The following is a 25,924-nucleotide window of genomic DNA, read 5'->3' on the forward strand; positions in this document are numbered from 1 at the left end:
CGAAGTACCATCCCACGAGAACAAGGGGGGGTGCCACCCGTAAGAGCTCGCCTTCGCCTGGTGGCCAGAGCGCTCAGCTGGGCCGGGAGAGCCGCAGAGCCTGCCCCTCCCCGGCAGAGGGGAAGAGGGAATTTCTCAGGAGCTCGCCATCCCCCCCACGTCATCTCTCTGTGCCTGCCCGGTGCCTATACGTGGGGTTAGCCCCAGTGGGACGGTCACTGAGCCAGGAAGAGCGGGCAGACAGGAACGAGTCTCTCGTCCGGTGACCAGGGCACCCCCTGCAGCCAGGCCCCTCGCTGCCACCACTCTCCCCAGCCCAGCTGAGTGCTCCAAACACTGGGCAAAGACTTGCAAGGTGGGATCTGCTCCTCTGCCAGCTCTGGGCAGAGCAACGGAGGTGCCTGACTCCTTCCCTCCAAAGGGGGCTCAGGCACCACGCCTGCGGGCAGGTTCCCACGCAGGGACCGCGCCCTGGCTCGAGCACTTGGCTCTGAAAAGAGAGGGGCTTGGCACCCTCCTCTGTGCCCGTTGTGGCTAGGGGTGGGGTCTCTGTGGTCAGGGTCTGCCATTGGCTGCCTTAGGCTGCTCCCTGCCTCGTGCACTGGCTTTTGGGGAGCCCCCTCTCTGCCCACAGCTCTCCCCAAGCACAGTGCCGGGAGTCTGGGCGCCAGGGTTCCCTCGCATGTTTTCCCTGCATGAGTGGAATAAATGCTGTTTTGTGCAGCAGGACGTGCGGATGTGCGTCAGAAACAGCTGCTGCCAGCTCTGGGCAGCTGCGGGTGATCTGCCAGTCAGCTGGGCGGCCCCTGAACCTCTGCTGTGCGCCCGCCCAAGCGCTCCGCTGACGGGGAGCTCTGCTGGGCACCCAGCTCAGCACCGGGGGTCGCAGCGCTGTTCCTGGGACTGTCCGGGCAGGAGGCTTCCCAGCCGTGCAACGCCCGCGTCCCTCCCAGCTGCTGTCTCCTCCCGTGAACCGAGCCTGCTCCCTGCCGTAGCCTGTGCAGGTCTGCTGGGGGCACAGCACCAGGGCCGGAGCGGGCGTTTTGCTGTAGCCCGGGGGTGGGGGTAAGGCTGGTGGGAAAATGCTGTGCGGTCTGCGCCGCACCGCGCCCACGCTTCGGAGGGGGCGGGCAGGTCACTCAGCGGCCTGTGGCTGCGCAGTGAGAATGTCTGACCCCTCCAAGGGCAGGCGGGAACCTGCCTGAGCCACGGAAAGGGGCTGTGGGGGGGCTTTGCGGAGGGCGCGAAAGCAGAGAGCAGGGAACAGAATCATACTTGTCTCCCCGGACCCCCGGCTCCTGCCAGCACCAGGGAGCGGGTGGCGCAGCGCCCCCCGTGGACCCAGCCGGCATCTGGCGTGAAGTGGGCTGGAGAAAAAGAGTAGCGAGTCTCTGGTCAGCCACCAACTCTTCATAGGAGAGTTACAGGCGGTACAACGCAGGACAGAGCGACACACAGGTGCTCCATGGCCTTTCGAACACGCTTGAGTTAGACAAAGAGCAGCCTGGCGGGAGAGAGCCACAGTCCAGCCTCCCAGAGGGAAGGGCTGGATTTCTGCAGGTACATGATGCCGGGGATATTATTGCTAAGCGGATGCCATTGCCGCTCCATTACCGGTGGGCCTTTAGTAACCCCAGTGGCCTGCCCATAGACACTCGGCTGCCAGGGGCACCCGCAAAGCACCCTCTGTCCTTTGCATATTTCACATCAATGAGCCTGGAGGGGAGAAGGGTTTGTCTGCTTGTACCTAAGCACCAGATGATGTGGGGGAGTGACAGCTCTTTATCCTTCTGCCAAGCACCTTGTGCCCTGTCCCTGTTAGCCATGCAGCTGCAAATAGGAGAGCTCAGAATGGGGGTGTGTGTGCACCCACCGAGTCACTTGAGTTCCAATTTTGCCCCAGGGTTTCCAGCCCACCGCAGAGTAAGGACTGCTTTGTGTGGGAGGTGTTCCTCGCAGGAGCGTTTGCTCCGTGGCCGGCCTGCTTTGCAGCAGCTTAGCAGGGAAGTTTGCAGCTGGAAGGGAGCCAACGCAGAGAGTGAATGCCTTTCCCTTCCTCCGCACGCAATGGAACAGGTTACAGTTTGAGTACCGCCCCTGATTACTTCTGTTGGTTTAATTGGTGTGTGTCACGGCTAAGCAGCCAGCCGGGTTAGGAGGGAGTCCTCTGCCTGCTAAAGGGATTATTGGCATTTGTGGCAGTGTGCACAAACACAGGTGACAAATGTAACCGACCATGTTACGAGATAAATTGTCTGCGGTATCTTGATGACATTTACTGCACGTTAGCCTGCGTGAGCTTAGCAGATGGCATTCCGCTGAAGCTCTGTCTTCCTGTCACCTTTGTCCATGTGTCTCAGACAATCCAGGGCAGCAGAGGCTGAGCCAAGTAAAAACACTTTTATTCCTCCTCACTCCTCTGCCTCCTCCCACTCCCTCCCCAAGCAACGTAGGGGCCTTGTGATGCAGGCCGAGAGACACGGTGACTATTGCTGGGCCGGGGGGACACTGGTCCCAGCTGCTCCAAACCGCAAAGAAACTTTGATTCACCAGTGTCTCAGGCTCCAAAAATACTGTTTTCATCAGAGCGCCTGGGCAATGACTGTCTGGTGCCTTGCTGGCAGGTGAAGGATGATTACAACCACTAGGTGTCTGAGATAGGTTAGCTGAGGAGGCAGTTACTTTCCTAAGGTGATTCTTACCCTGCAATTAAAAAGAAAGATGTCATTCGTGTTCAGTTGGTCAGACCATTGGCTACCTTCAAAGTGTGTCATCCTGGGTTGTGAATCAGCCTGTAGCGGTCCTACACTGTTTGGGATATGTGAGATTTTCAGAGATTTGCAACGCATTCAGATCCAAAGGACTTGTGCGAGATATTGGATACAGTGAAAACACCTTCAAGTTGCGCACTAGTGCAAAGTCTGTGGAAAGTGGCTGCATGCACCATCTCTCAGCATCTGAACAAGTGTGCAGCGCTCACAGCTGTCCTGGGGCTAACAAGGTTCAACAAGGGGAAATGAGCTTTCTGGAGCTAGTTACATCTAACTGTTCAAAAAACTGCATGTGGCCATGGGTCAAATCGATCACCATTGTGAACTGTATATCCCCATGGCTTGTGCTCCTTGGCCCCATTCCGACAGAAGTCTTTCCTGAACCCCCTCCTCTGGTTTCCCAACAATCTCTGCATTTCCCCAAGCTCATCACCAGAAGCAGGCTCCCCACACACCGGGACCCTCCCCCGCAACTCAAAGCAGCACCAGACCCTCGCAGAAAACCAGATGTAACTCGCTGAAGAGCTAACAGACGCCCAGTTCTACCAGCACCTCCACATGGACTGGACCTTGAACCCCCACAGTCGTGCAGGCCTGGAGCCTCCAGGGGCCCCCTGAGAATGTTGCAAACATCTGCAAGCAGTAAAAGCTGATCCGAACCCCATTGTCCCCAGCTGGACTCAGGTTCTGCTGAAGGGCATTGCTCCCCTGCCAAGAGCCCGGGGCATGGCTCCGCCATGCGTTTTTATTGGACTGTCACTCGAAACCTTATCAGCCAGGGAGAGGTGAGGAATGGGAGCATGCGCAGTGGTGTACATTCCTCGTGCGGTTCTCAGTCGGTTCCAACTGGAGACGCGTATTGCTTTCTATTGGGCACAGTCACTGTCTGTGCAGCATGACTTTGGCAAATTGAGGTTAACTTTAATCTCTGATCTGCCAGGTTCTGTTACAGGATTTATTTTTCACTTATTCCTTAACCAGCATTGTTTGCTCCAAAATACATTTTGATACTAAAATTGCCCAGCCTGTGATAGAATAACATTGCGAAACATAGTGTGATCATAAAACTAATAAAGCATGTTATCATGCCTTCCAGGAGATAACACACTGCCGATGCTGTTTGTCTAGCCAATGGGCCCCCTATTAATATTGCTTTTATTAGCTGACAAGGAACAGGATTCCTCAGAGAGACAGAGTCAGGCAGTGATGGAAAGACACAAGAGAATTTGCTTTGCCGTTCAGTTCTGCCTGTATTGTGCTGACAGTGCCTTCACTGCTAGCTACCTAGCTGTCATTCGGGTCCTCCTCCCGCATCCCATGGAAATGATGGAACTCAGAGGCACTTGGGAACAAAGAAAACACGAGTGAGCCCTAATCAAGTACAAGCTTGGAATCAAGCGCTGACACAGGCAGGGGTAAGCAGCAGGTTGTCAGAAAAGGACCCGGGCGTCAGAGTGGATGAGAGGCTGGATATGAGCAAACAGTGTGGCCCTGTAGTCAAGAAGGCTACCGGCATATTGGGATGCATTAGTAGGAGCTCTGCCAGCAGATCTAGGGAAGTGATTATTCTCCTTTATTCAGCACTGGCGAGGCCGTGTCTGGGACACTGTGTCCAATTCCGTTTGTGTCCCCATTACAAAAAAGATGTGGACACGTCGGAGCGGGTCCAGCAGACAGCAACAAAAGTGACTGGGGGGGCTGGTGCACATGACTGACGAGGAGAGGCTGAGGGATTTGGGCTTCTTTAGTCTACAGTCTCAGCAGCAATGGATGGCAGAACAAGGAGCAAGGGTCTGAAGTTAGAAGGGGAGGTGTAGGTTGGATATTAGGAAAAACAGTTTCCCCAGGAGGGTGGTGAAGCTCTAGAATGCATTAACAAGGGAGGTGGGGGAATCTCTATCCCTAGAGGTTTTTAAGTCCTGGCTTGACAAAGCCCTGGCTGGGATGATTTAGCTGGGATTGGTGCTGCTTTGAGCAGGGGGCTGAGCTCAATGACCGCCAAAGGTCTCTTCAAACCCTATGATTCTAAGCATTAGGCAGACATTTGGGGAGGATTTTATCTACCTCAGTTCCCTGTGCTGACCGAGGGACTCTCCAACCTGTCACTGGCAGCAGCTTAGGGGCACAAAGTGCCATGACTTATGCCAAGTGCAGCTCCCATGGCAGGTTATTCTGAAACTGCCTGATTGATTCCTGGCTCCTTCCACCACCAGGCGCAGAACACTGGCCTCGTTGCGTAACCCAGCCTGGCTCCACTGAAATGCAAGTGGCTTCCAGTCCTTTCTTTCCTCCCCCTCCATGCCATTCCTTTCTGTAGTTTGGGTTTTCTCCCCAGCTGCTCACACGTCTCCCCCAAACCGCACAGGCTTGGAAGTTCCCTGCCTCTAATCTGCAATGAGCAAAATTAAAAGTGATTAATGCGGCCGATTACAAAGACATCTTGGAGTTTGCCAAGGAGTGACTGACGCCCTGTCAGCTGCAGACCTTTGCAGCAGACGCGCTGGTTCCCTGGAACTGGACAGAGCGTTCCACCGGAACGCAAGTGCCTGGTTGAAAGTGTTTAGCACAAGAGCTAAATGTTTGTATCCCCCTACGGGCACAGTTCTGTGCTTGGGACCACACTCCCTTTCCATGTCCAGGGACTAGGATTCAGGCCAATTCAGCTATGGGGCCCCTGGGAATTACTGGGACATACCTGGGCCTCCTGTTGCCTTTTGAAACCAAGTGCCAACCCCCCAAGAAGGTGCTCAGCAGCGTTGTGCTAAAGCAGAGCAAAACAGCTAAGAAAAGTCCTCAAGTCCGGGGTCAGAGAGCTGGTGGGGAGGGGGACAATGGCTCCACAGCTGCTGACTGGGTTTCTCACACCTGCCCCAGGAGCAGCTGGCGCTGACCACTCCCAGAGAGGACACTGGGCTCTGATCCAGGCTGGCAGTTCCTGTGTTTTTAAGATTTTTTTTCCCGGCCTCTTTGTTTTGCTTTTGTTTTTTTCAGCCTCAAGCCCCAGGCTTTTCCTGCCTGGGATTGGGCAGGTGAGCTGATGACATCATTGGAGAGCTAGTGACATGGTGATATCACAAGAGCCAAAAGCGTGGTCATCACCAGGGCAGAGGGGACAGGACTGCCAGGCAGCCTCTTCCAGAGCCCGTTTCCATTCCCACGACTTCAATCTCAAAGACCGAGTAACGTTTTGGAGACCAAGAGTTTGGTGAAAGATTCCACCCCCCACCCCCCCGCCCCTTCAGGTAACGTCTGAGAACTCCGGCAAAATCAGGCCACATACCAGTGGCTTTCCTCAGGGGGTAACAGCAGCAGAAAGTAACATGTGCCCGGCTGCCCCCCCCTCCTCCTGGCGACCCTTTTAGGCCTGCAGTGAGAAGCTTCCAAGGGCACAAGGCCAACTTTGGCAAAGGCGTTTTCAGACACACGCTCTAAGCCTGAGGACAGCGAAGCAGGGCCCAGCGTGCGCTAGCCCAGACCCACCAACTTCCGTGCGCTAGTGTGATTGCTCTGCCTGAGCCCGCGTAGCTCTGAGCCGATAGCCGTTATCCCCACGGCCGAGCACGGGGGAGAGAACTCGCCCGTTTCCCTATTCCACGGCTGTCTCGCCCCTGCTGTAATAGCCAAGCGCTTATAAAGCCTCCCTGCTGCTGAGCCCAGGAAAGGCCAATCTCTCCACAAAGCCAGACCGCTATGTGCTGGCGGGGACGTGTTGTCCATATAATCACAGATACTCTGGGGTCTGACTATAAATATATTCCCAAGCAACTCTCCTGCCCTGGTAACGCTGCAGCCCCCTGTAGTGAAATCTTTTACTAGAACAATTCAAAGTAAATCTCCAAAATGGATCATACCTAAGGACTGGTGAATTTTGTGCTCTGCAGGTGCGAGCCCATTGCGCGGTGGCCATTCTGGAGGGACGCAGGGGAGCCTTTCAGAAATGTTAATTGACAAACACAAGCTGTGAAAATCCCACCCCCCCGCTCTTCCCTGGCGGCCCATTAATTAAATGTTCTGTGTTTGGGCTTGAAATTTCAAACCCCACATCCAGTCACATTTCAGGTAGTCAGCAACAGCCAGCATGGCCCCATGCAGCTCAGGGATGAAAGACTTGGTGCTTAGATCCAGAGACCTAGGAACGAATGCAGTTGAAAACCTTCCTCATCTTCTCCTTGTGCTTACAAAATAATCTTTTAAAATAGGGCTAATGCAACTTCTTCTTTTGTTATCCTGACACCAGTACTGAAATCTGTTCAGCCCTTTCTGCAGCAAAGACTAGACTGTTAGTTATTTGTTTGTAAATCACAAATCAGACGCAGGCAGGGTGAAATGCATTCCTTGGCAGAGGTCCGGCAAAAGGCCTAGGCACCAGCCCTAAGGCTGTGTGTGTGTATACCCCAGCCCACACCCACACCCACACCCACTCCTTCCAGGTTTCTGCCAGCCAACAAACAAATATCACTGACTTGCTTGTAGACTGTGTTCCTCCCCGCTCCTCCACGCACACTCTTTGTAAGAGTTTGGGAGTAGGGAAGGTCTCCTGCTACATATTAGTATAATGACCAGTGCGATGGGGCCGCTTGGCACTACAAATAATACGTAACGCAATCTTCTTCTATAGTGTTTTGTGCGCTGAGCGCTTTCATTAACCGCTGCCTACCTCTGCGGGAAGCCTTGCTCGCCTTTTGCACAGACAGAGAAACTGAGGCAGAGAGGCATGCACATAACACATCCGTTATGTGAATAGAAGTCAGGGCTTCTTCTCCTTGCTGCACTCTACACCTAAGCTCTCTCTAGTGCAGTGCTGATGCAGAACTTGCCCTGAAGTGCTGCCATTGAGGCAGGACACAAAGTCCCGAGAGGGATGTGGAGATTGCTTCTCTGGCAACATATCAGAACCGTGGCACAACCATTGCTCGGTGCCTGCGGCATGTCTCTGTGGGCTTGCCATTACCAGAGCACCTGCTTACTGGGCGGCTGATTTTGTTCTAAACTCAGGTCTTTGATCACTTTTGCAATTGTAGGCGGTTCCCTTGTTGGTCCTGGCAGCCAGAGCCAGCACCGTGCCTGTCGGTCCACGCCCAGACCTGGACAAACTGCATTTCACTGAGGGAACCATTTGCCCTTTCAACATCAGGCATTGCAAGTATTTCCTTACAGAGTCACAGCACCAGATGTTTCACTTCATGCTTTGTCAAGGAAAGAACCATGTCAATCCATCCTCACGGAGGACCAGAAATTAGCCACTTTTCTGGAAGCATAAAATGGAGGTTAACAGCAACAACCCTTTCGAAAATTGAAGTCTACATTACACTACCAATAACCTTGGGACGCTCCTTCTTAATATCCTGGTTGAACCTCTCTAGTCCAGCACTCTCTCTGGTCTGGCAACATCCATAACCTGGCATGATTTGCATTAGCTGGACGACCACTTCTCACGAGTGTGGCCAAATCTCACGCAGTCCCATAAAGTTTGTTTCCAGCCACCAGGCCTGGCTGTCAGTGTTCTGGGCTGTCGTTTAGCTGGAATTTACCCCTCAGTGTCTTCTCCAAGCCCAGTAAGCAGTGGAAGGGTTGGGAGTGTGCTAGACCATGGGTGTCCAACCTTTTGGCTTGCCTGGGCCACATTAAGTGAAGAGGAATTGTCTTGGGCCGCATATAAAATATATAATATAGTTAATGTATATAAATCACATAATAATGTTAAAAGTTTACGATCTTGTGGGCTGCATTACTAGCTGTCCAGGGCCGCATGCGGCCCGTGGGCTGGACACGCCTGTGCTAGACAATATTGAACTGCTGTGATCTGGCAAATTCTCTCATCCGGCACCGGTCAGATCCCCAGGGTGCCAGAAGAGAGAGTTTCAGCCTGTACTACACTTAAATGCTAGATTTTCAGTACCCACTTCCCAGGCTTCCCTAGTGAACAACAGAGAGGTAACAGGGGAGCAGGTCCCACTTTCTTCCTGGCCATTACTGTCTCGTAGGTGTCTGAAATATTCATTCTGGTCCCTCCAGGAGGGACCTGTGAAGAACATTAAAACAGACCAAATAAACAGTTGCCAAGTCGTCAGCAGGTTGTGTGGGAGTGAGACCCTCACGAACCTCTCCGGGGAAAGGGGGAGGGAAGGACTGAGCAGGCAAAAAGCCAGCAGAAGTTTGCAGCTCAGAGAGAAGAGCAGAGGTTGGCACCAGCAAAGGGGGCAGGAGGCTGAATCCTCCTTCCAGGCAAGGCAAAGGCAAAAGCCCACTGACGTCCCTGGGACCCAGCTCTGGCTGTGCACACGGGGCGGTAGAGCCAGTAATTAATGAGCATGTGGTTAGAATCAATGATAGACTGACAAAAGCAGAGCTGAGACTCAATTTAATTGAGCCCCGAGTGTTCTGTCGACCCCAGCACTCCCCTGAAATGAGACGAGTAGCTGGTGCCACTGGGAGAGCAGCCCCCTCCGGCCCCCGCAACTGACTGCCCTGCATGCTTGACCTCAGCACAGCTTCCAGTGAGTGCAGGGGCAGTCCTGCCCCCCACCAGGCCTCCTGCTTTCAGGCCACGCCACTCTGCGGATATGGGGGGGGAGAGGCCCCAGTACTCACCAGAAGTGGTGCAGCCCTTCTCTAAGGACAGAGCATGGTTGGGCAGGGAGGGGGTGAGACACAGGCAGGGCTGGGGAGGGAGAAAGACTGGGCATGTGGCCAGTCCTCCCCCACCCCCAAGACCCCCGTCCCAGTCACCACTGGTCCCGATACTGGAGGAAGCATCGGAAGCACTCACAGACAGATCTTTAGTGGAGAAAGCTCAGCTCTCAATTCACTTAGTTATTCCGTTGATGCAGCAGAGAGGCGAGTACCACAACTGTTCTTAGCAATTGGGTTTCCTCACCTTACTCTTGAACAGAGCCAGTGTGTAAGCCACTCTCCCCTTGGGCTGAGCTGTGAGGCTCAGCAAAAGCAATTTAGTATTCCCTGCAGCTTGAATCTAAATGAGAAAAATCTCAGTTTAGATTCATCTCATCTACTGCTGGAATAAATTTGGTTTTCCCATTAACTATTCAAATAGGTTACAAGCAAAACTAACAGCAACAATCTTACTGCAGCATCAGCCAAGACTAGATTTTTTATTGCAAGATCAGTCAAAATACAGCAGAACTGAAATTTGCCCTGAGTTCATGAAAGACACCTAATGGCAATAAATATTGATGGGAAACTAAGTTTTCACTGTCAAAGATTTGTTACATTCCTAAGAATCTGTTCCGTTTCATGCAGTCCTGCTCCTGGCTGGGTCACCTGGGCCTTGCCTTTTGCCTGGTCCTGTCTTCGCTCCTTTTCTGCACAAACTGGGGAGTTTTCCCAGAGGACTAAAATAAGTCAGACATGCACATATAACGCCGACTCGTGCACTGGGGTATGGATCCCTGTCTCCCTGAGCCAGGATGCAGCTGCCATCTGCTTTACCTTTTCCTACCTTCTTTCCCAGTGCTGTTCTCACTGGCAGGCAGCTCTTGGGGGCATTGTTTTTAACCAAGTGATTACTTAAACATGGATCCCCAATTTCCAGCTTAATAAAAGGTGAGTTGGAAAGAGCACTAGCTGCCTTGCGTCCTAAAAGCCTGGGCTAGAAGGAACCTCTTCAATCTGGACCTGGTGTGGGGTGGCTCTGGGGCCTGTGGCCCTGAGCACATCAGCTATGCTAACTTTTCTGCTCTGTGGTTCTTCTCATCTGAGCTACAGCAGTGCTACAGGGCTGTCCGGTGGTTCTTCCAATCTAAGGCCCTGGGCCTGCAGACTGCAGTCATCTGAGCTTGAGGCATACAGTTAATCTCCAAGTATTTCATGACCAATTCACTTGCAGAAACCCAAGCACGTGTGGTGTTTTAGGCATGATATTTCTAGTAATTGCTGGAACTGAGAGCACTGGCTGCTAGGATCCCGGAAGCAGAAAACAGGAAGGAGAAAGGAGAAGATAAACTGGAGGTTGTAGACAGCTACAGAATGATGCTGCAGCTTTGTATGGAGGTTTCACCTGTTTAGATAAAGTCCTGCTGAAGCTCGTTAATACCTTGCTTGCACAATACAACATTCTGGCAATGAGGATGGCTCTTCTGCCTCTGAACCCACCTGTACCCTTTCTGCAAAACCCAGGTGAGCCTCCAGTTGAGTTTACTGCCTGGATTTGGATGTTTGAGACTTATCTGCTTGCAATGGGTGCGACAGAAATTTCTGAAGTAAGAAAACACGCTCTGCTAATCCCTTGCCTTGGAGCAGAAGGGCAACAAATATTTTACACTTCTCCCCCTTGTAGATGATAAATATGAGACTGCACTCACTGCATGAAAGAGCTTTTTTGTGCCAAAAGTGAATGTAGTAGCTAATTGCTACAGATTTTGCCAGGGTCAGCAGAAACCAGGGGAAACTATAATGCAGTATATTGCTTCTCTGAGGAGTCTGATAGTAACTTGTGACTTTGGGAATATGGCAGATAAGATTATTAGAGACCAGCTCATTGAAAGTACAGCCACACTTTATACAAGAGAATGCTTGCTTCTAGAACCACAACTTACGCTAGAAAAAGCAATAACCATTGCTACCAGATTGAGTCAGCTATGGCAGAAGCCAAAATAAGGAGCATGAATACTGGAGGTCCAGTCCAGGCTGTGACTCCTTTGCAGAAAAGTCCACTCTCACTGCAAGCAAACATTTTCAAGGAGAAAGGTAATGAAAAACCACAGGCTCAGCAAAGTCCAAGCCCAGCAGAAGCATGCTTTCGCTGTGGATCCCCACAACACCTTGCAAGCTACACAAGATGTCCTGCAAAAGTCGCCCAGCGCAATCACTGCAAAAAGAAGGGGCATTTTGCTAAGGTATGCCGCCGTAGCCAGTCCAGTCAACAGGTGCCTGCAGTTCCAGTACCGGATGTTGCTGTGCTGAGCGTGGACAAAATCACTACTGCACATATTCCAGAACAGCTCAAGTGCAGTGTAAATGGTTCTGCTACACCTTCAGGCAAATCACATACTATCCAGCCACTGCTGGACACCGGCTCAGCGGTATCTATGCTCCCTGATTGCGGCTATTTGCATTACTTTAAAGATGTGCCTCTGTCTGAACCCGAACGTCCCTTGGTGTGCTGTTGAAAAACCAAATTCCAGTGCATGGCTGCCTGCCAGCACCGGTGACTTTTGGTGATTGCTCTGTAACTGCAGAGCTCTATACTGTCCATAAAGGCACTCCTATCCTTGGCATTTGCTTTATTTTTTTGCTGCTTTAAATCTCAGGGTAGTTAACGGACGACTTGATCTCCCTCAGCAAAGCACTCTTACTGCCGCTACAAGAGAGCAATTCCAAGCTGCTTGTTTAGCACATCCAGTCCAACAAAGCTATGGGAATTTCTCACAGAGAGACGGCCCAGCAATCCTAAAAACCTTGATCCAGTTTTGCTGCCTTATTTTAGACTCTGTGATGAACTTTCTTTGCTTAATGGCTGTGTGCTGTGAGGTACACACCAGCTACTTGTGCCAGAACTACATTCAAAACCCACACACCTGGCACAGGACACTCCTCAAGGAATTGTCAGAACTAAACAACAGCTGCCGGATCTGTATTGGTGGCCAGAGGAGGCCTCCCGAACTGAAGCAATCATAAAATCCTGTGTCACTTGCCAAATGCATGATAAGACAGCAGTGACGTACTCCAGCACTACAGCCTGTTCCTCTTCCAGCTTCTGCATGGGAAACGGTTGCGATTGACATCATAGGACCCTTTGATGCTGCACCAATTGACTGTTGTTATGCCACCACTTTAATAGACTGTCAGTAAATGGCCTTAAGTAGCATTTACAGCACAAATCTCTTCTGCTACAGTGATTAAATTCCTCAGTACCGTTTTTAGCAGGGAACGTAATCCCAAAGAACTGGTTTCAGTCAATGGCAGTCAATTTACTCCCCTGGAATCTGAAACTCTTCTAGCAAAGAGGAACATTTTACATAGAAGATCATCTGTGTTCTACCCTCAAGACAATGGGGAAGTTGAAAGGTTTAACAGCAACTCCAAAGAGGGTTTGCAAATAGCTACACTGGAAGGGCGACCATGGACAACCTTCTCTCCTGATTTCTTGCACACGTACAGGCCTGCATGACGCACCACACCACAAAGACGACCTGCCGAGTTACCGCACGGGAAACAGATGAATACTAAACTGGACTTTGCTGGATTGTTAAAGTCAAGACCAGGTGCACCAAAAGAGGATGACGTGAGAAAAAGAGTTGGACAGATTCAAGAGAAGTATAAGCTTACGTGGCCAAACGTTGGGGTACTAAGGAACCGAAGCTGGAGCGTGGTTCCTTTGTTAGAGTAAGGAAACCTGGAATTCTACACAAAAAGCACCATAAACTCACACCTCCTCTTAAAATCATTGAGAAAAGGGGACTTTCTGATGGGCGTGTATGAAATACTTCTTATCTTGCACCTGCCTATGCACCAAGGGGAGATGATGCCAGCACCCAGCCCGTGTTGGATGACTTCACCATAGTACCAACAAAAGATGACATTGCACTAGAAACTGGGTTTGAAAGATGGTCTGCCCGACCCAGACAACCACCTGTCTGGACTATGGACTGTCATATAGTATTTACAGTGTTTTTGCTGTGATGTTTCTGACAACGATATTGTGGGTTGTTCCATATTTGTTGATGTAGTTAGAAAAACAATGCTTATTTTATAGTTAAGAGTGCTTCTTAAGAGGGGAGGGAATGTGTTTTTTTAGGTGTAATCCTTCTTCTAATTGCTGGAATGGAGAGCACTGGCTGCTGGGAACAGGAAAGAGAAGGGAGGAGGTGAACCGGGGGCTTGGAGAGAGCAGCAGAATGATGCAGCAGCTTTGTACGGAGGCTTCACTTAAGCTTATTAGTACCTTGCTTGCAGGATACAACGCACATGCATGACTCTTTGCAGGAGCAGGTCCTTAGCACCTGGCGAGACAATAGATGGACACAGCAGCCAGACGGGTGGAGCAGCAGAAGTAACAGCGAGAGGATCCTGAGCTGTGACCAAGCAGCACTCACAGCACATCAGCCGCTTAGACATTGTCGATGGCTTTGTAGACATCACAGGAGGCGGTTTAAACTCCAGTTATCCAGTGGGTTCTACTTGTTCAACAGTGGTACAGAGAGGCACATTCTACACATCTGCTCTTTGGGGCTTGCAAACATCCCCCAGGAGGGCTGAGGGGAGGGGAGAGGAGAGTCCTGATCTTTAAGGCCAGAATATTGGCTATTGCACTGCCTAGCAGCTGGGCTGCCAATCTCGTCAACGCTGGCCTGGATTCTGCTGCACTGACCACCTCTAGCCTGGTGTTTATGCAATTAGCTGCAAAGAGATCATGATCCAATGATTAGGAGTAATGGGACCAACCAGGCGTTACAGAGCAAACAAAAAAAACTCCCTTCTGCTCCCAATGGGTAGAGCCTGAGCTGCTGCAGTTTTAGGATTGTGTCCAAAATGCACTGGACAAAATATTTCATGGCCTATTTCTTGTCTGCAGCCTAATTCACTTGGTGCTTAAGATCAAGCATGACAGTGAGGTCAGTCGTTCAATTTAGGTGTTGGATGCAAAGAGTAACGTGCCTTGACACCCACTGGGTTTCCTATTCTTGGTTCCTCTCATCCAAACACATCCCAAATCGCTTTACAAATGTTGATCATTGATTGTCCACAGCTCTGCACAGGCAAAAACCAGCACCAGGTCCAGCCACCCAATGCAGAGAGAATTTAGGTCAATGGAAAATCTTGAAGCCAACAGAAATCTGGCCAAGACACCATAGACAGCTCCCCAAGTCTTTCAAAAGTGCCTGGGGGGTCCTTCATGACCCCAGTGGTTATAATTACATGCTCAGTCTTCATCATGAAAACTGAACAAGTCACGAAGAACCACATTTCATTTCCCACTCTCCTTTATTTTGATCACTGTGCGCCTTTGGAAACAAAATCAGCAACATTACATTGCAACCACCTGATTATAGACGTAAGGGTGTGACCCTTCTCCAGCAAACACTCTGGCAGGTATCAGCCATCTGCTACCCCTCCTGGCAACAGAAACCTAAAAGTACTGTCAGTCAGAGCAGAGTTGGCAGCATACGGTTTAAAACCCCCGATGTCGGTAAACAGCAATTTCAGCTGCTGCACTGAAGTCAATGGAAAGTCGTATTGATCAGGATCAGTCAGAGGGAAAGCAGCTTCTCCCCAGCTCTTCCAGGGTGAATCAGGTGTCACTGGCCCTGTAGCCCTGCAGAGCACCCTCTGCAGCACCACACTCATCATCCTAGGATCCTTGCAGGCTGGGCTGGGCGGGGCTGGGGGGGGTCCCTGCTTCACTGGGCCAGGACCACAGCCTCCTGTGTCTGAGCAGGAGCCCCCAACAGCCCTGCTATCAGGGCTGGGAGAACTCTGCAGTCCCCTGTCAGGTGCCCTAACCCCAGCCCCAAACCTGCCCACCTCCTTCACTTCCAGCAATCAAAAATCATCTTAGCCAAAAATCAGTCCTGACTGCAGGAATTGGGAAAAAAAACCACCCGAATTCTGACAACTTTAAGTCTGAGAGTAAATCAAGACTCCAGCTGTGCAACAACTTGCCCTGTGGGCACATGGCCCAGTGGGAACCGCGCCGCTGGAGGCGCTGGCGCTACTCACAGTGCACAATGTTAATACCTGCATAAGTCTTGGCAGCGTCAAGGCCCAAAGGTTCCATCCTGCAAGGAGCTGAGTGAAGGCAGTTTAGCGCATTAAGAGGCTGTTCAAATGAACATACTTGGGAACACAGTGTGCTGCTAACTTTGCGGTCTTGGTATTCGAGTCCACTAGCCCCCATAACTCTAGGAACCTGCCCCTGATGGGCTGGGAAGCAAAGTGTCTGACAGCCTGGGCTGCTCCGTCTGCTGGCTGTTAATCAGATGGTGAGTGGGAAGATTAGCTGAGCGCTTGGTCCCTGTGGGCTGGTGTATGTGGCAGGTGTCCCATCAAAGTGGGAGAGTGTTAACGTGTGCGGGAGGAGGCTGTATTGAGAGATCAGGCCCTGGGTAAAGATGCACATCCCCCACTGGACAATACAGGAGCTGCTGCCTCATTTTCTGGATTCACCATCAGCTCTGAACCATGTCAATGTTTTAACGCTTGTCCGGGGATCCTGTGTTCCCCAGATAGGCAGCAGCTGAAAGCTGAAATGTGGGGTCAGGAGGGGAGATGGGAAAGGCCATGCTAAGCCAAGCCTCCTAGAAGGGAGCAGAGTCCTGGGATTTGGGATGTTCAAGATTCAAGCTTGGAAGAGGTAGGAGTAGCCTGCTAAGAGAGGAGAGCTCTTAAGCAAGTGGGGGAAAGACTTCAGAGTTCTCTGGGCAGCCAGGCTTGAGAGCAGGAAGGGAAACATTGGTTTGTTGGCCCTGAACTTGGGACTTTGAGTGTATTTTCTGTGACTAAATCCAGACCCCAAGAAAGGGGGTATTTTGACAACTGAAAAAGCAAGCGGGGTCTGCAAAAGAGCCTCTGAAGACAGGGAAACAGAGGCAAGGTCTTTCTGAGTGGCCTTTCCATAAGGGGCACTCAGGGAACAGCCGACTCTGTTTCTGCTATTTCCTGTGAATTGCCATCCCTGTTTGCAGCATTTCCACATTCCAGCTACACTGCCAATGGGCTGTCTCCACAGTGCTCAGAGCACGTAACTCTCATGCCTACTTCAAAGCCCCTGTTATAGCAAACTATTGCTACAACTTCAGAAGCAAGTCATGCAAAGGCCTGAAAACCAGCGACTGTTCTAAATAATGGCTAAGCTCCACAGAGGTGGTACTCACCTATGCTGATAGCGCTGAACTGTCCCTATAGTTCAGATTGTGCATCAAAGCCTCCCTTTGTTCCCTTTCACTCTGGGCCTAGATTAATTCCTGGAGCCTGAAGGGCAGGAGATAAAGTCACCTGCAAAAATAACTGTTGGGCTTCTACTTTAAGTGCGATTAATCTCACTTGGAATGAAATGTTCAGGGTAATTTAAGACTTCAAGCCACTTGTCACAGACAGAGGCTGCTTTGTGAAACACCGTCAAATCCCAGGAGCTCCCCAGACAGATTAAACCGCTGGGGAGGTCGAAGGAACCTCTCCTTCCCCTCATGGCCTGGCTGGGCAGAGCTGGGCAAATTCTCTTGTGGGCCCTGCAGTGACCTGTTCATCCCCCTTCCATTGATCTTATGGGAGTTTTAGTGTTAGCGAAGGCAAGTTAAAGCCTTTCTGGGGCTCAGAAACAATACCATGTGACTTATCCAACCAGCCTCCACCAACCAGTGCAGCCGCTTGGCTAACAACTGCTCGGAGAACTGCTGGTGAGTTAGTGCCTGCAAATTAAGCAAATTATATAAATAAATAAATAAATAAAAACCAGCTTTCTTCTCCTGTCTAATTTAGAATAATGCAAATACAGGGAACTACATTCAGGCCCAAGAGATGCTGTGAGCAGGAAGAAACACTGAATACGTGAGATAAATTGTTACTTGCCCCGGCGAGTCAAAGAGTAATAAAATCCCATGTCCCCTTGCCTAATCAGACAGGCAGTTTTCTTTTCATGCCCTCCCAGGGTCATAGATTGCATGTGTTGATGAAATGCATCAAGTGGCATTTCCTTGCATTTGTTCTGAAGTTACTAGTCTTGAAATTTCCGGGAGCCATTTTGCGATAGATTTTGAATGAAGGGTTAAATGTATTCAAATCCATTCTGGGCCACAATTATGCCACTGCCTGGTGTAAAGCTTTGCTGACTCTCATTTAGCACAGACAACACAGGGAGGCCGCAGGAGCTGGGAGCTGCAGAAGTCACGTTTGAACACACACATGACATTCAGCTACCACTGTGGCACATGCTGCGTGCTTGGGATGGTGAACTTCAGTGATAACTTTGCACAACAGATTTCACACCATTCTTTCACACACTTTATTTTTTATGATAAAAAAATGCACCTCAAAATAGCTCTATATCCATTCCTGCTACCCTGTGTCAGTCACAGATCAGTTTGGCCTGACGCTCACAATCCCGGGCTTTTCCAGTGGTCGGTGGCACTGCAGTGCAATCAAACGTGACTGCAACCGACCTGCCAGAAGTGGGAAAGCCCAAGAAAAATCTCACTTAGAAGCTCAGTGAAACCATGAGATGAGTGTGTCTGTCTGTCATTATCCCTGGGACCAGTGTTGAAGCAGCTCTTGTAGCCGCTAAGCACCGTGTAGATACTTAAGGGCCACACGGCACTGGACGTAGAGGAGCTTTTCTATGTACTCTGGCTGATGTCTGCAGCTGGGAAGGCGTCAGTCACATTCCAAACACATTCCCCTGTTCTGAGGGGAAAAAGACCTCTTCTGCACTGCGTCTACCCTTCAGTCTGGAGGATTCAGGCTCCAAACAGACTCGTGTGAGATATGAGCGGGTTTCCCATTACATGTGTTCAGTAACGCACATGTGGCGCCTTCCCTCGCCATTGCTCTTTTTGGGAGAAGGGTTTAGTCTGTTTGATTTTATTTTACCCTACACTTCCTGTGTCTGTTGTGCCACGGAGAGCCCATTTCACCGAGAGGTAAATCAGCTGTCCGAAAGAGAGCCTTATTTCTGACCAGACCCCACAGCTAACCTGGAGGGTTGAGCGCTGACTCAGCTTTTCTGTCTTTTCCTTTCTCTAACTTGCCAGAAGCCGCAAATGTATGCCAGGCCATTGACTTGGATGGATACCGGTTCTGTGCATTCCCTCTAAAATACTGCCAGGGCACCTGTCAAAAGGCAGGACTCAGGGCTAGACGGACCTTTGGTCTGACTCAGTGTGGCCGTTCTTAGCACTAGAGGCATCGGTTGTGTTTTCCAACCAAAAGAGCAGTTCTGTGAGTCCAAGGTAGGCGATCAGCTTGAAAAGGCATCTGTGTGCCACTGGGCATGCGGTCGCCTGACAATAACTAGGAACAGCAACTGAACCAGTTGCTTCCAGGTGACAAATATATCAGGTGGTGCTGATCATAAAACTGTAGCCATCCCTAAAGGCTGGGCTACAGCAGTGCCCTGAGCCTGAGCCGATGAACCTTTCAACCCCCTGCGACTCCCAGGGAAGCACAGAATTGAGCTGGGAAGTGAAGTGGTTCTGCTGCATCCAAGCCCTCCGTTGCAGTCAGTGCATGCGGGGCTCTTGTTGCTCTGACATCAGCAGCAGGGTTTGAGAGCAGTGGGTGTCCGGGGAGCCCCCATTCTCCAGGGGGTTGATTGGAAGGCATAAGCTCATGTCCCCGATTGTCACTGCCTCTCTTTTCCCAGCCTCTCTCGCAGACGTGAGCTCGGAGGAGAAGAACGCCCCGTCAGGGTCCTACCCACTCGGCGCCGATGAGCTCCCAAATAACGCAGCCAGCAAAGAGACGGGCGCACCCTCCCACAGCCCTGCTGCCAGCCCGGTTCAGTCAGGAGACAACAGCTTCGATTCTGTGACGGACAGGGCCATGCCGCAGCCTCACAGAGGTGTTCTCCCAGAGCCCGCTGCAGCCCCGGATGCCCTGACCAAACAAACTTTCCCTTCCAAAAAGAAGCTGCCTTCCCTGGAGCAAGCCAACGCTGCTAGGAAACCTCCGAGGCTGCAAACAACCCCTCCAGTGCTTCAGCAAGCTGCTGCCTCTCAGCCAGACCTGCCAGGCCTCACGTCCTTCACCTCTGCCGAGGAGCTGGACGCTCTGGAGAACGGGATCACTGCAGCTACCGATGCCAAGCAAGCAACCCACGAGCTTCCCTTGTGGGGTGGCAGGAAAGGGAGCCGTGGCATAACCAGTCAGTCCCCACTGCAGATTTCTCCCTTTACGTTACGCCCTCTGCTGCCCCAGCCTACTTCCCAAAGCCTGGGGGCAGTGGAGCTGTCGGTGGTGGGCACGGCTGCAGGTCCGGGCGGCACACTCAGCCCCCTGGCTAACGAGACAAGCAGCACAGAGGGTGAGGCGAATGGATCTGCTGCCGAAGAAAGTCAGGAGACGACCACTTCCACCATCATAACGACCACAGTCATCACCACTGAGCGCACACCAGGTAAGGCCCAGGCCCCAGCCCGCAGGGCGAGGGTGTGGGGCAGCCAGGCAGCGGGGCGAGAGAGGACAGACATGCTCCCTGTGGCTGCCAAAGCAGCATGTGCTTTTGGAGCTGCCAGGGAGCTTGCGCAGATCCCGGCTGTCAAAACGCGGCCCCAGTTCACGGCGGGGCCACTTTCGGCGAGAGCGGGACCTTGTCCCTGTGCCTGGAGAGGGTGCTGGGGGTGCTGGCCAGCAGCGCAGTGCCAGAGACAGAGAGACTGTAGCCCAGAGGTGCCCTTGGGCCAGGAGGGCCCTTCTCGGGGAGCAGCAGGACCTGCCGAATGGAGGGCGGGGAGCTGAGGGCTTAGCATCCAGGCCAGCGCCGAGGGGGAAGTCTCTGCACACAAGGAAGTGCCTGGCATGGGCTGGCCTCACCCGCTGGCTGAGCGGGGCTGCTCCAGTGTGCTGCAGTCACTCTCTTTGGAGCTCTGTGAGATGGACCCAGGAGCCTCGTGTGACTAGCAGCTAGTGCTGCCCGCAGGTGATAGCTGGGAAACCGCTGGGAAACTCGCTATGTGTGTAACAACCTGCCACAGAGGGCTCAGCTCAGCTCAGGGACGGCACCTCCTGTCACTCAGGGAGTCGCTCCCCAGGACAATGCCCCTGCCAGCAGTTACCCTCTGCGCCCTCTCCGCCTGTGCCCTCCCACTGCCAGGACCGCTGCGTCCGCCAGCGACTCGCCCCTCCGGACAGGTCCCTTCGCAGTTTCCCTTCCAGGGATGCGTATCACAGTCCCTGCCCAGCAGGCATCTCCGGCAGTCCTCCCACTCACTGCTGCAGGGGCCACTCCCACAGCGCCTGGCAGGGGAAGCCAGGCCTGTCCTCTGCTCCAGGTTCTGGCTCCAGCGCCCTCCAAGCCACAGCCACCTGCTGCCTTTCCTGGCCCCTCTTCCTCACTTCCCGGCTCTCCCCACTCCTCTGGGCTTGCCAGCCTCACAACTCCCTCCTCCCAGGGAGGAGTCCAGGGCTGCTTGTCCCTGTTTCCCACACACACCCCACGCACCTCCCTTCTCCTGGGGCTGTTCCTGGCACCGGGGAGACACCAGCACTTCATTGTGCAGCCGCACCTAACCTTCCTCACAACCCTGGGATCTCCCCAGCCCGCCACCCTCCCTCCGGGTCAGGCTACTGCCCTTCCAAGCATCACCTGACCCCCAGGCAGGCTATTAGGAAAAGCTTTGAAAGCCGAGTTCTGTGGGGTGAGCCCAGGCCCTTCACTGGAGCCGTTCTTGTGATTTCCAAGGGCTTTGGACCAGGCCCACCTGCATCGGGCTCGGCAGGGCATTTCAAAGGCGCAGGTGCTGAGCTCGTGGCAGACACGTTCAGATGGCAAGGGGCAGGGCGCTGCTGCTCTGCCAGAACCCCACTCCAGGAGAGGCCGTGGTGCCTTCTGACTCTGTTCCTTGCTGCTGGCAGATGTGCTGCAGACGGTGACCTGCAGAATGGCCCTGGGCTTCTTGGTAGGAGAAATAGAACGAAAATGACATTTGCCCTTAGCTCTTTTCGCACCCCCAAGGTGCAAGGTGAGCCCCGAAGGATTGCGAGGTTTGTTCCTCAGCCCATGGCAAGCGACCCTCGGAGTCCTTTATTAATTCCTGTGGCTTTGCCTCCAGCTGTCTGCAGCGTGAGCTTCTACGACCCAGAAGGCTACATTGACTCGACAGACTATCCCCCTCTTCCTGTTCACGGCTTCCTGGAGTGCACCTACAACGTGACCGTCTACACGGGCTATGGAGTGGAGCTCCAGGTAAGAACGCGGGGGCACTTCAGGGGCGTGCGCCCTCAGCGAGCCAGTGCGCCAAGTTGCCGTCAGGTAACTAAACGCTGCTCTTTGTGACCGGCCGTCTGCACCCACAAAATGAGTGCGGCTCTCCTTACGCGTGCAGAGCTGGAACCTGCTGGGCCGATTGGCACTGGACACAAAGCCCCCCCGCTGCAGCGTACTGCACAGCTGGTGACCGTGGTGGGCCAGCACTAGCTCCAGCCCCGGGGCACCGCAGGGGCTCTCCACTTCCATCTGCGGTGCAGTGAGGTGCAGCAGGACCAGGGGAGGCAGGCACAGCCGGCTGCCTTTCCCGCTGCCCTCATGCCGGGGGCGGGAGGGGAGGCAAATCCCTGCTGCCTCTGCCAGGCCTGGCCCTTGGCCACCAAAACCCCCCAGGCCCTATTGCCTCAGGGAAGGCGGAAAGGGGCTGGGCTGGGCAAGGGCAGGGGCAGGTCACCTCGTGTCTTGTGCCTGGGGGGGCTGCACCAGCCCCTCTCCCTGGACAGCTCCATGTCAGCAACCCCCATTTCCATCCATCCTGCTCTGGCTGGTTTTGCTCACACCGGCCAGTCCCGCCTTTGGAACTCGCCCTTGTGGAGGGAGGGAAGACGAAAATTCTGCGCCCTTGGCCCCGTTCCGCCTGTGTCCAGCAAGGCCTGCCCTTCCCCCACATCGAGCCCTCCCAATCACCCCCTGGGAGCTGCCTCGCAGGAAAGACCAAAACCCAACAGCCCTGGGCCTACGCGTCACACTCCAGCCTTCCAAAGACGCCTCCTGGCTCTGGACAAACAGAAGCAGAGAATCGCCCTCTGCCTAGCGTGCGATGTGAACAGCACACACAACTCCAGCTGGCTCGACACATGAGCTTCCGGCTCGCTGGAGGCTTCCATTTAGGGACCACCCCTGCTGGGCAGCTCTACACGCCATCGCCCTGTTTCTTACCTGCCACATGTTCCTATCACTCATTGTGCCTGGTGCAGCTGCTACAGCAAATGAGCCTAACGTAACGAGAGATCCAGATTCTTCCTGAGCCGTGTCACAGATAAACTACGGATGGGAGCTGGGATACTGTGACCCCCAGATACAACAAAAGCTTTAAAATACCATCCAGTTCACTTTCACACAGGACAATGGCGCATAGCTTATTTCCCGAACAGACATCCCGCCCTGATAGATAGGAGAAAAATAGAAAGCTTTACCTCCAAATGGACTGATTGCTCGCCCTTCGCATCCCAGGTTTTGGTGGGATGGACTCCCTTGTCTCCAGTAAACCCAGCCATTCTGCCATTCCTAGGTGGAGGGAGAACGCCCTAGAAATCCCTGTTATGTTGGTGACAAAAAGTCGAGGCCAGGGAAATGCACTATATCCAAGCGAGAAGACATGTGCCTCAGAGGCGCACACGCTTGGGGGCACGCTCGCTGATTGTGTGCAACACTGGGCCATCTCTGACAGTGCTCACAGGGGGAAATCACATTCACCAACATGGGCCTTAAGCTTCGGGGGGCGGGCGGGGGCGGGGGGGAGAAATAAAGGTGCCAGCCTCACTTAACTGTACAGAAAGAGTACCGATGTGTAGCCCCACCTGCCCTGGCAGGCTTGTAGATGGGTTACCCTTATGATGATTTAACCTTCCCAGTCCCAGCCACCCATTGTGCCGGGTGCTGTAGGCCGCGTCTACATGTGCACGCTACTTCGAAGTAGCGGCACTAACTTCGAAATAGCGCTCGTCACGGCTACACGTGTTGGGCGCTATTTCGATGTTAACATCGACGTTAGGCGGTGAGACGTCGAAGCCGCTAACCCCATGAGGGGATGGGAATAGCGCCCTACTTCGAAGTTGAACGTCGAAGTAGGGACCGTGTAGCCGATCCGCGTCCCGCAACATCGAAATAGCGGGGTCCGCCATGGCGGCCATCAGCTGAGGGGTTGAGAGACGCTCTCTCTCCAGCCCCTGCGGGGCTCTATGGTCACCGTGGGCAGCAGCCCTTAGCCCAGGGCTTCTGGCTGCTGCTGCTGCAGCTGGGGATCCATGCTGCAGGCACAGGGTCTGCAACCAGTTGTCAGCTCTGTGGATCTTGTGTTGTTTAGTGCAACTGTGTCTGGGAGGGGCCCTTTAAGGGAGCGGCTTGCTGTTGAGTCCGCCCTGTGACCCTGTCTGCACTGTTCCTGGCACCCTTATTTCGATGTGTGCTACTTTGGCGTGTAGACGTTCCCTCGCAGTGCCTATTTCGATGTGGTGCTGCCCAACGTCGACGTTGAACGTCGACGTTGCCAGCCCTGGAGGACGTGTGGACGTTATTCATCGAAATCGAAATAAGCTATTTCAATGTAGCGTGCACGTGTGGACGTAGCTGTAGAGACCCAGTAAAAGCCAGTGGCTGCCCCCAGGAGTGCTGGTCATGTGAGGGGTGTGTGAAATAGCCATGTGCACTGCAAGTTGTCCTAAACCCAGGCCTGTGTTCAGAAGGATGCTGAGAGACAGCTCTCGTGGTTTAAGTTAGGCACGTGCTTAAGTAGCTTGCTGAATCGGGGCCTTGGTCTAGCCCATTATGGATGTTCCCCCAGTGCAGTTAAGGCATCGGATGAATATATTCACCCCAGATGCTCTGAGCAGGGGCCATCCCACTGGGGTCAGCTGCAGAAGAGTCACTGCCAAGGCTAGGAACAGCTCTTGTTCCTTGCTCCATGCAGGTGCTGGAGTGAGCTGTCCCTGGGGAAACAATGCTAAGAGTTCCCCGAGTTAGAAGCCAGGCTGGAAGTCAGGCCAGGCAACCGATAAATTAGCCCCACAAGGAGAAGAGCATTAGCTCCCTGCCCTTGAAACATGATTAAAGCCAACTCAGTGTAGTCTCTGCACTGGACAGAGCCTGCCTAGGGACCTCTTTCCTGCTTCGCTTTTTCTCCCGTTACAATCTGTGTCTTATTAAATGACATCCACTTTTAATCTCTGTAATTAACAATGTGCGTTCAGAGGAACCGGAGAGCTTGTTCCCAGCGTCACGTGGGGCCCGGCTGAGCGAAAGCCTGACCTTGCTGCCGCTGACGGCGAATGTATCAGCCAGTTCCAAGGGAAAGGGTGTTTGTGGAAGTAGGCACAGCACAGTCGTTAAGTGGGCGAGCACCCGGGCACACGCGGAAATGCCGTCGTGTTGTGCAATTTAATATATATATATATATATATATATATATAAAGCAAACACTGCGCCCTGAATCTGGAGGGTGCTAAAGACAACATGCACGGCTGTAGATTTGCCTCCTGTTGTAATCCGAGCAGTGACCCTGGTTAGCTGCAGGTCAGGGTGCGACTGGAGCCTCCCCACCTTTGGAACTCTACTTTTCACTTTGCTGCTGCGCCGGCCGTTATATGACAAACCAGAGCTGTGCCTGCTGAGCAAAGCCTTCCCAGCTCCAGGCGCTCCTCGGCGCCACACAGGCAGCTGCATTCCCACCAAGCTGTGCCGGGGGCAGGAGCAGTGGCTGCAAGACCCTGATCTGCTAAGCCAGAGCACGTCTCTGAATGTAATGCGAGCCAGTTGCTAGGTCTGAATGCACAAGCAGGACTAGGATGCAGAAGAGAGGTGCAGGGGGCCTCCCACCTGTACCCCCTTGTTGGGCCGGGGGTGCTGCGCAAGCCTGTGCTCTGTTGTGCAGAGGCAGTTGGGAAGTAGCTCACTGAATAAAGGGGATCTCTTTCCGGCTCCTGCTGTTCAGTACAGCTACGGAACCCCATGGTCCTGGCACATCACACACAGCTGCGCAGATCCCAGAACAAAACACTGCCCGCGGTCCCTCCTTAGCTCTGTCGTCTCGTAGGCGCTGACAGAGGAACGTCTTGTTCAGAAACACACAGCGAAAGAGCTCCCTGAACAAGTCTTTTAACAGCATCCCAGCAGTAGAGATGAGAAGGCAGAAATACTGAAGTTGCGTGCAAAGAAAAGCCCTTCTCAGAATGCATTCCACCTTTGGAGAAAGCAATTGCTTGTTAAATGGGTGATGGAAGGGAAAAGCCTTGACGAGCAAAGATTCGTTACTACAGTAATAACAGCTTGTAAGACAGAGCGGCATTGTCTCTGTCTCTGAGCTGGAGCTAAGGAAAAAGAGAAAGGAACTGGAAATCTCTGGCACATTCTAAGAACCCTCTCAAGCAGATGGCTCCCATGCGTGCCCCTGAACAGAGAACCCCTTTGCACAGCTCAGTGATACCTAGGCCAGGTGGGATATAAGTGGCCGTGGCACCAAGTAGGCTTTGGGCTGGCACTCTGCTCCGGGTTCAGTCTC

The 25,924-nt window shown here is 52.9% G+C and overlaps 1 protein-coding gene across 1 annotated transcript in view; it reads left to right on the forward strand.

Moving 5' to 3' along the window:
• Positions 1 to 25,924, forward strand: part of SEZ6L (seizure related 6 homolog like) — a 95,577-nt gene that overhangs the window by 40,955 nt on the left and 28,698 nt on the right. Inside the window, exons 2-3 of the mRNA XM_075013052.1 lie at positions 19,087 to 19,839; positions 21,494 to 21,627. Coding sequence (XP_074869153.1) covers positions 19,087 to 19,839; positions 21,494 to 21,627 — 887 coding nt within the window. The remainder of the gene's footprint in view (positions 1 to 19,086; positions 19,840 to 21,493; positions 21,628 to 25,924) is intronic.

Source organism: Carettochelys insculpta, chromosome 18 (genome assembly GCF_033958435.1).
Source record: "Carettochelys insculpta isolate YL-2023 chromosome 18, ASM3395843v1, whole genome shotgun sequence".
Classification (NCBI taxonomy): Eukaryota; Metazoa; Chordata; order Testudines; family Carettochelyidae; genus Carettochelys; species Carettochelys insculpta.